This window comes from Pyxicephalus adspersus, chromosome 10 (assembly GCF_032062135.1).
Source record: "Pyxicephalus adspersus chromosome 10, UCB_Pads_2.0, whole genome shotgun sequence".
In the NCBI taxonomy this organism is placed as follows: Eukaryota; Metazoa; Chordata; class Amphibia; order Anura; family Pyxicephalidae; genus Pyxicephalus; species Pyxicephalus adspersus.
The window spans coordinates 10,326,517-10,342,138 of record NC_092867.1 but is presented as its reverse complement, the minus strand read 5'-3'; the positions used below and the strand labels follow the sequence as shown (position 1 = coordinate 10,342,138).

Genomic DNA, 15,622 nt, shown 5'->3' with positions numbered 1-15,622 from the left:
GAGCACCAAATGAATAATATATATATATATTATCTTTGAAGAGACATTATATTATTCATATATATTAATTACACTCACTTCCTGTGCAGGGAAACCATAATGAAACAAATGAAGCAAAACAAAATGAAGGGCGTGGATAGCAGTAAATCAATCTCTCTCCTTTACAAAAAAAATTTTTCAGGAAATATATTTTAACAATCCCTTTGTTAAAATATATTCCCAAACAATTTGCCATACCTGGTCACAGGCATTAAAAAAAACAAACACAGGCTGTATTTTTGTATATTAATCATATGAATTGCATTTTACTGCAAAAATATACTACTGCTAACTTCAACTACTAAACTATGCTGTCAGCAGTCTGGTGTCTGAAACACAGAGCAACCATCCATGAACCTCTCACAATTTAAAGAATGAAGCTGTAGGCAAAAACATAACAAATAGCATTTATATTACCTCTGCTGTTTGGAAGATTCTTCCAGGATAATCTATTCACATCTTAGAATGTCTGTGATAATATAATTGTTCATTTTGTCAGATTTATACAGAGCAAAATATTAACTTTCCCACATGTTAAAAGTACTCGGAATGTTAAAGCAAACTCACTCTATAACAAAGACTGGTAATATATGTGTTAGGTTTCACTCACATTGTAGCTTGCTGTTATGAAACAGAATAAGCAATGCACAGATATAAAAAAAAAATGAATGCAGCAATGCATTTACCTAAGCCACGAGTTGAGTAAAGTACAGTATTTGTGCAGATTGCACATTTAGGTCAAAATCCCATCATGAAATACCCAGGATCAATGTGGATTAATTCCTTATAATTCAGAGGGGTCAAGGCACTTGGGGAAAATAGGAAGCCAAGCAGCAGAACTTCCTATCATTTTTTGCAAAAGTTTAACAATCACTTTAAAAGTTTCTACTAAACACATTTAATCATAAAAAAACCCTGCGGCACATGGCCTACAACTAACCATAGAGACTGAGTGATAAGGTTTTTCATGAGAATGCATTTTAAAGCAAAAAAAATAATGACTAAACTGGATCTTTAAAGGACTTGCCCAGGATTGTTCAGGAGGTTTGACCAAAAGCACACGACTATTAATACAATTGAATACTTGCAGAGTTTACCACAATTTATTCATTGTAAAAGTACAGAATCCCAGTTTCACTTTTAAAAGTATTTGGTTTGCTATAATTTAATACGTCAAAAATGACAAAAAAAAAAAAAACAGGAAAAGAGCCACATGGCTTGTGTCACCACAAATTAACAAGTAAGGGCTGCTTTGTATCACCCTGACACAGCATTTCTGTTTGCAGGGATAATGAAGTTATGATAACACTGTTTAAATGTGTCTCCAAGAACAGTTTTCACAAATCAGTGATATGTACAGGCCACAGGACAAAAAAAAATCTGCAATTAGTTCTGCTTGTTAAATGCAAGTAGGCTGCTTTGCTTGAAAAATTATTAAATAAAATCTAATCAACAGTTGAATTTTGATTTAACATTTATTAGATTTAGGTATCCCTAAGCCTGATGTGATCATGTCATACAACATAACCTCATTTTTTTCTACATTTCTTGGATATACATATTTGGTTACTGCAGATGGTATCCGCTATCTACCCTTAGGTCATTACTTTGTCATGTAGTGATGAAAAAGGTTGGCATAGAACTATTCAGCTGGAAACAGGAAATTACCAATTCTAAAACTGCTGGTTTCCATAAGGAGTGCAGCATGGAATTACTTGGCAGTGGAGCAATGTTACATGTTTCACAATAGCAGAGGAGATATTTTATTTGCAAATTAAGCAAGAGTCACTTTGAGGAATCATTTTCTGTCCTGAGGTGAGAACATTAATCACGATAATGTATCTTTATAGGATGGGTATTGTCACCCTTGGATGGTAAGTCCAATATAACATCTCACACTTTCCTCTATAACATTGTAGGCTCTGGTACAGATACGGATAAGGAAGGCCAAACAATGTGCAAAGTATGACTTGACTTAAAGCGGACGTATCATCTCTTTTTGTTTTTGGTTTTTTAACATTGTGCAAAAAGGGTGGCCATCTATATTTTTTTAATATAGTGTTTTTTAAACATTTGTTTTCTTAACTTTTTAGTGAAGGTCACCTCCCCTTCTGTCTTTACTGCCACATTTGCTTTGCATACTTGTAGGCAACTCAACATTCCAGGTTGATGGGGTTCTGCTCTCCCTTCCTTCCTGAGAAAGAATCAGTGTGTGCAGAGTTTCCCCCTCCATACTCAAAAGGCACAAGCAACATGAACATGCACATTTTTAGAAAGCCCTATCTGAATAAACATTTAGTTTATCTAAAAGTTTTTGGAGTGATGAAGAGCTGCCTGGTATATTTCATGTGCTTCAAAGCATGTTGTACAAATGACTTATCTTTTCAAACCCCGATATCCTTTTCTAGCTTACCTTTGAAGCTCTTGTCACTAAGCACTGACATGTTCTTTTCAGTCATTCTGATTTAGTTATCACAATACCAAACAGCTTATCAAGCCACTTCACTGCAAAGAATGCTGATAATGTGAATTATTGAAGGGACAAGGCATGAAGCACAATGTGGAGTCCAAATTCTATTTCCCAAACTTATCTAAAGATCAACAACTCTATGTGTTACCTTTGGTGCTGAGTGAAGCAGGAAGAGAGCGGCGATGCATGAAATCAATACTTCACATACCTAATCAAATAAGCTACATGACAAAATCACTCGCTGCATTTTCAGTAATGGAAAATGCTGATGTACAATATTTGCTTTTCCCAGAAACTGACCTCAGCTACATATGGACACAAAGAAAGATATAAACCAAAAACATAAGGAAACAAAGTTTAGCGGAGATGTCACACAAAAGATTTTATAACACATACAGGTTATGAAATGTTCTTGACCATTTATTATGCCATACTTTTCATGAAAAATTATACATTTGCTGGACATTTTGCCCTAAAACAAGGGCAAGTGGAGGACAAAAGACTAATTATTATGCATGAAGATTTCCTGTAACTGATTTTTCAATACTGACTTACCACACCATTTAGTATGGCGATGGCATGGTAGAGACAAGGCTTTACTTTCTAATGTCAGAGCTATCTGCCTGATAACTGACAGAAGAATTTGTGTAGAAATATTTTAGAAGTAGCAGGAGAGGTGGAGGAAGCGGAGATATACAGGTAAACATTTATTTCAGGGTACTACTTAAGAACAATTATCATTTTCAAATTTCAGGCCTACTAAAAAAAATTAAATCACCAGTCAAGTCCAGCAGAACCACTAATGTATCTTTGCTACAAATAAGGTTAAAACCAGCAATGTAAATCAAAATGCACAACTTTTCCAAGATGGCTTAATCTTCAAAAATGAATCGGGAGTTTTATAGATAGATGCATCTATAGATACAAGTAATATCCAAAAATAATATAGCATCAGGAATTTCCCCATCTGCATTTGTTTTCATAAGATGCAGTATGGTTTATACACGATGACATATTTATGATATTATTGGTTAATATTATATTGAATAATGTGTCATAGTTATGTGTATATTATTGCTTATTTCTAATTCACTTTAATGTCTATATGATCACTTTAGCCCCAGAGGTGTTATTCAGAGTTCCCCCGATGAAGGCCCTTGTGGGCGAAACGCGTCGGGAAGAAGATACAATCTGACACACTTTCTTAATCTACATCAAGTGGGATTTATTTATTTGAGAACTTTACAAGTTTGTTTTTTTATAGGGTTATATTGATGTGTATTACTTATCTACTAAACTTGTATGCTTTTAATAGATTTGTTTCAACTAAATAAAGTGTAATTTTATATCAAAACCAATACCTAGGTGCCTTAAAAAGAGCCTTCTTTTTTCTTTCTTTTTCAATTACCGTATTTTTCGGACCATAAGACGCACTGGACCATAAGACGCACCAGTTTTTTAGAGAAGGGAAATGAAGAAAAAAAAGATTCTGAAACAAATAGTGTCCTAAAATATTTTATGTGCATTAAAAACCAACATCACAGTCATAAACACATGTAATAAACCCTGTAAAGTAAACAGCAGCATTTAGAACCATTATTAACAAAGTCAGCAAAAGACAAAATTACTGTAAAACACAACAACAAGAGACTTCAGTAATAAAATAGAATAAAGTTGAAGATTTACGGTAAAGGTTCTGCTCGTTTTATGAGAACCCCAAGAACTCCTCATTGCTAGAGTCAGAATCTAGAAAGCTCAGTTCCTCACAGTGCAGTGACGTAGTGCCCCTTTAATTCTGCTTTTATAACAAAAGACATTAACCTCCTGGGCGTTACACTGATGTCTAGATTTCTGTACCAAAAGCGTTACAGTTTTTCATTAATTTTTTTTTTTTTTACATTTTAGACCTGTAAGTTACAGAAATATGTCCAAACAAGGGTCTAGTAGATATCATGAATATAAAAAAATGTTTGAAACACACAATCATGTAAAAAAAAAAATGTACTTTTAATAAAATCCTATCCTATTTTCTTTTTTGCATAGAAATTTTTGTTTGTATTGTGGGCTTGTAATTCTTAGGATTAACTCCCCGGTATGATAATTATATTTATTTATTATATTAAAATCATAAATTATAATATACATAAATATAAATAATAATTTAAAACAATAATGAAATAATAGACAACAATGTAATCTAAAAATAAAATTAAAAATGTACGGTACTTTTATTTTTATGTTGTATGGTGTTTTTGTACTGTAAAAAACATTTAGAAGCAGATTACATTGTAATATGCCTTTAAATTTTCCTCACATCACTGGAAGAGGACTCATCCCCCGAGTGCTGTGAGGGGGGGGGGGGGTTCCCTGCTCACACAGAGACACAGACACAGCTGCAGCTGCTCGTATCCATGGAGAGATGCATAGCATAATGTAGGATTTCTGCATCTCACTACAGATACCAGCAAGCAGAGCTGCGGACACTGGGTGAGTATTTCCTTTCAGTTGTAATAAGATTGCAATATAACATTTGTTTACATTGTGTTTGTGTGCTGTGAGTGATCTTCAGCACGCTATTCAGGGAACACAGCATGACTTTGTCAGCCAATCATGCTGAGAGTGGGAGGACGCTGGGAGCAAGATACAGGAGACAGTCACTCTGGCCGCGCTGAACAGGAGACGGGACGGGACAGCAGCTGGGAAGGATACATTTTGATACATTTGGACCATAAGACGCAGGGACTTTTTCCCCCCACTTCTGGGGGAAAAAAAGTGCGTCTTATGGTCCGAAAAATACGGTATATTTTTGGTTGAGGCTTGGCACCATAAAAATATCTTGAGGGATCCAATAGAGGTATACATTATCCTAGTGCTTTTTTCCTTTAGTTCTCTTCTATGGTTTACACAGGGTACATGGCTGATTTTTTTCCTGCAAACTAGTCCAGAAGGCCCTTAAGCAGATCTGCATGTTAACACTTTCAGCCTGGAGTGCCGGTTCCTCCCCCCTGGGTATTATGCTAATTCACAATCAGAATTCTGGATTAAAATTACCCTTTTAACCTGGAGCAGTGTATAAACCACCATGTAGGGTAAGAAAGGTAGGTATGTACACACCTACCCCAAATGATTACAGGCAAATGTTAAAAAATAGGGTGTTATTAAACTGACTATTGTTATTTAAAAAAAAAAAAAAAAAATTACACATACAGCAATTGCTTACCCAGAACCTGCATATGAACAGCAATCCCCCAACGTCATTCATCAATCAGCTAAGATATACCTTCCTATGAAAGAGGGCACAGCAGGGTGTCACCCACTGATCCCTTACCCTCCCCTTTCCACAGAACAAAACGTACTGTGTGTACAGCGTTCATTCGTTCTAAAGTTATTGGAAACTAATATGGAAGATCATTTCTTGTTTTTTGAAGTTATGTTTTAGTACTTGGGTGAGAAGTAGTTTAGGGTTTTGTAGCAGAGCCTCTTCAACAAGCTCAGTTTTTTTGTTTTAATGAAATCTTGCGTATCATGTAAAAGTTACCCAAATTGGCTTAACAGGAAAGCAGTTTAGTATTCTGGGTTGCTGAAAAGAGGGTCTTGTTCCCTATGCTTGAGACAAAGATGTCAAAAAGCCAATGAATAATAGCTGAATGTAATTAATTTATTATCCTGAGATACCCATTATGTGTTAGGCTAGGTACACACGTGCAATAATTGTTGTTAGAAAACAAACGACTAACGTTGACTAAGGAGAAAGTGTACTGCAGATCCATCCACAATCACCGAACGAGCGTACATACACAATAGACTGCGAACAATTGTCACCCAATCAGATCCCCTGGGACGGTCCAGCGACAATCCTCGTTCATCGGCAGCGTTGTGCACTTTTTTTTTTTATTATCGGAGGAACGGTCGTTAGTCGTTCGTTTCCAATGATAATTATTACACGTGTGTACACAGCTTTAGACTGTAAGCTCTTCTGGGAAAGGTCCTCTCTTCCTCCTGTGTCACTGTTTCTGTCTGTCATTTGCTACCCCTATTTAATGTACAGTGCTGCATATCATGTTGGCGCTATATAAATACTGTTTATTATTATTACTACTACTACTAATAATAATAATAATAATAATAATAGGTGAGCTCTGTGAAATATTTTAATCTTGGTTATATTTTTTTCATTTGCAAAAATCTTGAAAGCATTTTTGATCCTTAGTAGATGAGAAAAAAATAAAGTCTGTTGAATAAAGGGTAAAGTCCTGTATCTTCAGGTTTTTATTTGACTCGACCTGGGTAAAGAAAAGCAAATGCAGTGTACCTATTACCTCTACAAAGTGGGGTTAACCACTTTGGTGGTTCAACATTTGTGAGAATATAGCCTTGGGACTAAAGCCTTTACCCATCACTTAAGACATGGGAAAGGTATTAGGTCTCTGTGTATCTGGAGCCAGTTCTAGAAACTGATAAATATTTTAGTAATGTGTAGACCGCTTCAACAAAATCTTCACTGAAGAAAGTGCAAACCACAATCAGTATGGGAGGTCTGTCAGCAAACTAATTCCCAGAATATAGAGATCTTTTAGCTGGAGAGAAAAAAAAAAAGTAACAAAATTGCAACTCTGATTAAATAAAAAAAAAAAAGTTGTCATTTTAAGCAAGGGTACATCTAAGGAACCTGCCATCTTCACACTAAAACGGCATGAGAAGGAAAAATAATTTGGCTTAAAAATGTGAGTTTGAAATTCAGACAAGTTTGCTTTTGAAAAACAAATAAGACAAGAGTGTGGTCTTTACGAACGACCTGGAAAACTCTGTTTTGGCTTACACTTCTGGTGTTAGGCATTGGAGGTAAGAACTAAGTGCAGTGATCACAGACCACACATATTTTATGCCACCAAGATGGATGGAGATCGACTAAACTGTAATGAATAGGCAAGCAAGTATTCTGTAGCTCTGCTGTCATTTCTGTGTGTCCAGCTGCACTTCTTCAAACTGGCAGCTTACAATGGTACAAGTGTACTGACTTGTCATCACTACCCAATCAGCTTGTTCAAAACGCAGGCATTTAAAAGCAAGATTTCATGAAATGTGGACCCACAAATGTAAATATGTCTAAACACTCTGTCCTTTACTTGCATTAAAAATATGTTCAGGTAAAGCTAAAAGACTTAAAGTGACCTTGTGGTTGCTTTACAGCTGAGTATTGTGAGCTGTGGATATAGTAATTGTAGAAGGAATTCCTTGAAGACCTGAAAGTTAATTCAATGGCTCCCCATGTTAAAAAGGTTGAGGTTCTCTGAAATACACCCCACAGTTTTCCCAGCGTCTGTTGACCCATTTCCTTTTATCTTTTCCATTTTGATCCAGCCTTCCTTAGACATACAATCATGTCAAAAAGTGAGCACACTTCGTGAAATTTGTTGACCTTTTTTATCTACTTGACCAAGCTGAAGTTTGATCATTCAAAAGATTCTTACAGATGAAACAGATATGGTGTTAAAGCTCATAATGTAAGGTAATGAAAATCTGGATATTAAGTGCATCCTTATTTATATTACTTATATTTACCACAAATTCAAATCAATGAAATTAGAATTGTGTTCCAGATTAGGTGCCTACGATTTTCACTTCTTTGGGGGGTGGAGGTGCTATGAAGTTGGAGCCTGTGAAATTTAATAGTTAGATATGTAGGGGTCTGGTGTTTTCTTTGCTATTGACCTGTGTTGCGTCACTATAACAAGTTCAAAGGAGTTCCCAAAGGTCTAAAGAAAGAAAGTTGTGAATGCATGTATTTTTTTTTTTTTTTTTTAAACTAATATTTCAAATTTGAGGTTTAACACAATTCACACACACAAAACACATGGCATATATTTCAAAAAACTTCTAAATTTACAACAATGGCAAACCAGATTAAATGAATCCATAGGCTAATCATTTGATGCTAAAAGGCCATCTAAAAAAAAAAAACTCTTGAACAAGACCACAGTTTACCATTTAACACACACACACAGACACATAGAAGGGCTTTGTGAAACCATGTTCTATGGACTTATTACCACTGGATGCTTGACCACTGTAACAGTGGACATATTTGGTGAACACCAGCAATTCAGAAAAAAAACATCATACCAACTGTGAAACACAATAATAGAAATCTTATGGTCTGGGGCTTAAGGCCATGAATAGCTTGCAGTCATGGATTTCTGAAAAGTACATGGGTTTGATTAAAATGCATCTGTTTGAAAGTTGAGTTTAACAGCAATTAATTATTTCAATGTAAAAATTATCCAATGTAAATTTATCTCAGTAGAGCTTACAGTAACAGTAGAAAACAGGAACAGGGGAAATACCATCTTTTAGGGTTATTGGTAGGCATACTTTTCCCACATACTTTATATTTATATTGACATTTTTGTAGAGGTAACGACTGCAGTGTTCTCAACCAGGCTGCCAAGGAACTACAGAGTTCCCTCAAAAGTTGCTGGGGTTCATGAATCAATGAGCAATTGGGACCTCTGAAGTTAGCCACTACTGACCCCAACAATCTTTTTGGCTGTCTGAAGAGACATCACCAACCACCATGCTAATGTTTAAGTCTAGTGCTGAATAGCTAAGAAAAGGAAACCTCAGTTATCCGGAAACTATACTTTTCCGGAATCAGTCATTCCGGAGCCGGATAACTGAGGTTCTACTGTAATATTTATTAAAATCACGGTTATCAGTAAATACAGTTTGAATAGGAACCCAATGCCCTCATGTTTAAATATATTGGAAAAGTAAATTTTCATGGGGATCTAACTTTTTTACGTGATTGTACATGATATGGCTTTTACTATACAGGACCTTTCATTATTGTTCCTGTTATGCATCTGCGGTTGTAATTAGAAAACATATGAAAACACCACAGAAAGAACCTTGTGAAATCCTTTAAGGCACTGCAAACACTTTTAGGCATTGAAAGACTCGCTACAAAGGGCTTTCCCTGTCAAACTTTGCCAGGGACTCTAAATCTTCCATTCTAATGGCATATGGGTTTACCACCAGTGCTAAATGTGCTCACCTACTTGTAGATGAGCCAAGACTTGAGGAGAAACTGAAGAGAAACCCAAAGCTGTGGTTTAAATTGTAAAGTATTCAAGTGAGATTACGAATACATTTTATTTTCATGAATCTGAAGTTGGAAAGAGTAACCAGGATGCTACAGGAGAATGAATTTTGAGTAGTCAGCACTGGGGTATGTGTATACTAACATCAGAAACAAAGAATTAGTGGCAGACCACACTACCCCAAACATGCCTAGATAAAACCACTGGTCATCAGTTAAAGTGGACCTATTACCACATTTGTTACACATAAAAAGAGTCTCTAACCCTTTTATACAATAGGGAAAAAAGTTAAATCTTTCTTTTTTTTTTTTAATTTGGTGTAGAGGATCCCTCCTTTTCTAACCCTTTTAAGGAGATTGTTTGTCCTGTGCCCATACTGAAAGTGATGAGAACATTTTGATTTGTCACCAGAAAATACATGAGGGTTGATTTATTAAGCAAATACTTTGACATTCGCCAAAACATTCCCTGGTGGAGAATCAAATACTGCCAATAGAATCAATTACTGCCATTGAATCCCATGGACCTGAAAGATTCTCCACCAGGTAATGTCCAATTCACTGCTTTAAAATTATACCCAATAAAGTAAAAGTTCTAATACATGTCTACAAAACAGGATGCAAAGAGAAAACAGATTCTCTCCACAGAACAGTGCCACCGCTGCAAGTGCACATCTATCTGAAAGTGAACTAAACTTCAACTTTAAAAATTTCCAACCAGGCAGGGCTTTAATGCAGAGAGGGCCAGGTGATGTCCCTTTTACAATAAGAATCATTGCCTAGCTGACTGCTCGATTCTTCTGTCAAAATCACTGAGCTACGCATGCTGAAATATCCCAACTTCCCCTGAGGTTGCCAGGGCTTAATGAACTTCTATACGTCTAGGCAGGAGTTACGGCATCACTGCCTTGCCAATCAATAAGGCCAAGGATTGCAACAAGGAAGAACATTGGCAGTGCCCGCAACAGAACAGGGACAGTTGAGAATAACAGGATTCATTTCCACTTTAAAGCCAGGAGCTAGCCATTCAACTTCTTACTGGCTTGCTCAGAGTAATGGTGTGCTTGGACAAGCGGTGTTAATATTAACCATTAATCTAAATATAGCAGTACGGAAGGCATGAAAATAAAAATCTTAGAACACAGTGTCCAAATTTTTTTTACATGCTTCAAATGAAAATTTTGCATATCTTATGTCCACTATCACTTTGCTCTCGTAGCTTTCAGAAACATGATACGTGATTGATTCCCTTCCAGGTGATTTGACTATCATAGGCTGAGGACAAAGACCTTTCCATAGATATCTGATGACTGACACTTTTCCAGCCTTGTTACGAGTACTTTTTAGAAAATGTTTGTACAGATGGAATTTTTACACAAAGCTGCACTGAAACACACATGAAGCGGAAAATTAGTTCTATATATGTTCATCAGTTTATACTTAATCATCCGTGTTTAGAATCCGTCTCTGACTAGACTAGAAACAGTTCTTTTAGGGAAGTTCTTTAATTAGTTTGAAAACTGATTTGCCACAGTTTCTAGAATATGCACACTACCATTGTGAACTGAATATCTGGGTTTATATATAAAAAAAAAAAAAAATAATATTATATGATACAGTCAGAAGTTTGCAATGAGATTTTTGATTTTAGATGAGGTGGGGGGAGAAGGCTGGGAAATCTCACAATATAAAATTACATAGATCAGTAGATATAACACCTCTGTAGAAGTAAAGGGTTCTCACTGTTTACAAGCATGCTATATGGCACCACAATACAAGGGTTTAAAACTATAAAAGTGACTGATCAGCTTTAGATTATTTAGTTTTAAAATATGGTTATATTGCATTATTATTATGCGCCCAAAGTGTTTAAAATGGAAAACACACACACACATTGCTTCTCTATTATTCTAAGAAGAAAAATTCACCGAGAGGGTAATGTACAGAAATGATTGTTTAAAGTACAGTTATGAAGTGGGAAGGGGGGCCTTGTTCTCTCCATTATGTAATGTTTTGGCACGTTAAACACAGCTTACAAAGCACTTTGTTTCCTTTTTGTCTTGAAGCAGAATTAATTACTTTCATGATAAGGAAAATAGACAGCCACTCCAACACACAAGTTACGTATGTCTCTAACTTTCTGTCCAGACTGACAATTTATTTTCTTGAATTCTTTCCAGTTCTACGGATGCGTATTAAAGAGGTGAAGATTGAGAACGGAGACCGAAAGCTCATTGCAGCGCAAAAGAAAAAGAAAGTATTAAAAGCGGGAAAGCTAAAGAGGAAGGAATTCCGCAAGCTGGTTTTGTACATTAAAAATGCGGCAGGTTGCCCGTGTCCTCAGCTCGACAATTTAAGCGGTAGCTTCCTTATCATGGGCCGGAAGGTGGACAATAAGCTTCTACTTACTGCCATCTACAAGTGGGACAAGAAAAGCAAAGACATGAAGTATGCTGTAAACTTCATGTTCACTTACCCCTGCTCCGACCCCATTTCTCACAGTGCAGGGTCGCACTTAGGATCTTTCCGCTAAAATAAATGCCTAGAGAACTCAAAAGAAAAAGCCCTCACCCAGCCTTACCAAATGGACTTTATATCTTAGCAATAGCCATAACATAGCATACTCAGCTTACAATAAAGAACACTAGGGTAGTCATTCAGAATGACACAGAAGACAGGGTGAAGAATGTAATCTTTGCAAGATGAGATGTGGCAAACTGGGAAACAAGTAAGAACGTACAGCCTAATTTAAACAATATTGGAGAAAAAGAAAGACAAAACATCGTCTGAGAATTAAAAATAAATAAATAACTGGAACAATACACTTATATGTCAAACATTGTCACAGTTGTTGAAAGCAATGGTTTATTATTCCCCTAGGCAAATGCATTAAGAGCTAAATTTGACACTGGTAAAAAAGAAAAAGTGCACAAATGCTACAATTTGCTGAACTGCAAACAGGCAGATGTATTCTAAAACAACATTTATGCCTCATGACATCAAGTAAGAATGCCAAAAACTCCCATTTGTTCATACCACATACACCATGTAGCTAGCTAACCATTGGTAATAGGATAGGAGCTGTAGTTTGAAAAATTGGCCCTGCGGGTCTATTGTTCTAAGAAAAACAAGAAAAGAAAAAAAAAAAGCCCACTGAGTCAAATTCTAGTGTAAATCAAAAAAGAGAATACATATTTCTCTCTAATACTCCAAAGCTGCATTTCAAAGATTAGTGCATTGTTCTTGAAATATTACCTCTAGATTTATGAATGGAACTTTTACTTAAGCATAATTTAAAAAGTACTTTGGAAGCTTTACATGGCCATGAATCATGACAATTTAAACCTTTCCAGATTCCACTATCCAGAGTTTTAAAAGCAACATGGTTTATGACAGGGCCGTAGTACACAGGCCTACCCAAAATGCATGGTTCAGGGAAAAGAAAAAAAGTGTAAATTCTGCAGGTGCTTGCCTAACTTGCCATCTAATTGGAATTTTTAGAAACATTTTTAGTGCAAATTTGGATATGATTATCCAGGACCCATGTCCCCGCCCAAAACTCAACCCCTTCCTTTGGTGTCCCCCACTTCTTCATTTTTGTGTTTGATTACTTTATCTAAAAGGCCATTTCTCGCAGGTCATGCAAGTTACAGGGTTCTCTTGTAGGTAGCAGCGCCTGGATCTAAACAGAATACAAAATCCTTTGTCAAAGCAAACTACTTATATATAATAATCGATATGGTGTTACAAAGCAGTAGAAGAACAAAACCTTCATACATTTGCAATATATTTAAAAGGCCATTTCAGACTTGTGATTGACTTCAAAATTCTAGCAACAGGCCCAACTATGCTCTCAACCACTCCTGTTTAACTGAATAGGAGAGGTTGGGAGTCATTTTGTAAATGCATTTGCACATGGTTGCAATGGATTGTGCTGTGGATCCTGGAAGCAACAAGTCACTTTAGGCCTGGTGGTTTGTTTTTTCACCTCTGGAGGCGACCACAATTGTAATGAAGCACACAACAACACTGTGGTTGTGGTATATTAGTAGATGGGATGGCTGGGAGGGGCTCAAACAGTTTTTAACTGTTAAGTCTGAACAGGGCCAAATTATTCTTTAAAAAAAAAACTTGGAATAAACAAAGCAGCACGGAATGTTAACTGGAAAAATATTAATAATGGACCATGTAGAACTGATATTTCCTTATTCCAACCCTTGTTGTTTTTACTTGTAACTCAGAATTGATGGTGTGGCATTAAGAGAAAGCAGTAGAGATTAAAAAAAAGTCTTGAAAAAGAGTTTGACCAGTGTTGAATAGGAATATTTAAAGGTAATGTATCACATATTTTAAAGCATATTTTGTAAGGCTTTTTGATTGTACTTATTGCTTTGAACTTGTTTGTGATATCCAGGGGATATGAATATTTGAGTGGATGTCTACAGCTCTAGATAAATGCACATTTTTAAGGAAAACAAACCTTCTTAAAAAAAAATAAATAAATAAAAAAAAATATATCACCGTCTGGGAAAGGGCCCCTCAGTGGTGCTAATTTTATGTTTTAACGCTCAATTTAAAGTTTTTCTTATCGGAAAATTATCAGTGTCCATGTATATTTTAGCATGGACACCTATGAAAAACACATTTATTAAGCTGCCCATCTAAATTGGGTACATCTTTTTTTTTATTTTTTATTACACACATTATGAATTATACAATTCCCTCATTTCAAGCTCCACAAACATTCACAGCAACAGCAGTTTATATTAAAGTTGCATTGTACTTTATGACTGATTGTGTTCCTTACAAAATAATTTTAATCCTGTAATATTAAGTTTGAAAGTAAATTATTTCATTTGCTAAAACAACAGATGTGTCACGCTTCCTGTTTAGCACTGTCTACTATGATTTAATGAGAATGAAATTTTAAGCAACATGCTTATATTTTTTTCATGCTTGGAAAATGTAAACAACTTATTTATACCGTGCCTGTAAAGATGACCCTACACATTGTACAGTACACAATAATAAAACTCGAAAGGGGAGAGGGGAGAGATTGCCTATAAAGTACCTTAGGCTGGGAACTGTTTCAAATTGTTTCACTTTTCAATGACAAGAATACACAGAATTAGGTACTGTATGACAACAAACTAATATAGTTTGACCCACCTTTATATTTCTTTATGACAAAACACGACCAAAACAACTGTCTTGTAGTCAATCGTCTTCTGATCTTTGGCCATCCTGATTGGTCAGGATATCGTGGGCAGCACGGTGGCTCAGAGGTTAGCACATATGCCTTTCCAGCGCTGGGTCCCAGGTCATAATCTTAGCCTGGGCACTATCTGCAAGAAGTTTACAGGTTCTCCCCGTTTTTTAATGTGGGTTTCCTCCCATATTCCAAAAAATATGCAGTTAAGTTAATTGGCTTTCCCCCAACATTGACCTTAGACTACAATAATCACATATGACTATGGTAGGGACATTGGATTAGGAGCCCCTTAGAGGGACAGCCAGTGACAGGACTATGGACTTACAGTGCTGCGCTGTATGGTGTATGTCAGCTCTATATAAATACTGTGTAATATTAATAATCTCCTACGCAGGAGTTAATTCAGTCCTGGCACCTGAAAAGGAAACCAGGATTGATGTGTAAGCATGGCAACAAACACATGCGCAGCTTAGAAAATATGTGACATCTGAGTCGAAATCAAGTAGATAAGGACTGTTACTGCAGAAGGAACATCACCTGCCCTTTCCACAATAAACACCTGCCTGAATCATGAATTTTCAAAGTGGGACAATTGTTACACTTGTTTTGTGATGTTGAAGTTGCTACTCATCCAAACAGCTTTTTCATATTTTATTAATGATTGGCAGGAACATACCCCAGAATTTATAGGTACATGGGAGACCAAGTAACTTTTAATCATCATATAATATAAGACAGAGGTTACAAGATCCAGAAACATGATGGAACAATTGAAAATTGGTTAGACCATCCTGATCTAAAT

At 36.0% G+C, this 15,622-nt stretch overlaps 1 protein-coding gene across 1 annotated transcript in view; it reads left to right on the top strand.

The window, feature by feature from the left end:
* Nucleotides 1-14,472, top strand: part of SFRP5 (secreted frizzled related protein 5) — a 43,529-nt gene extending 29,057 nt beyond the window's left edge. Inside the window, exon 3 of the mRNA XM_072424093.1 lies at nt 11,789-14,472. Coding sequence (XP_072280194.1) covers nt 11,789-12,141 — 353 coding nt within the window. The 3' untranslated portion in view covers nt 12,142-14,472. The remainder of the gene's footprint in view (nt 1-11,788) is intronic.
* Nucleotides 14,473-15,622: the final 1,150 nt, after the last annotated feature.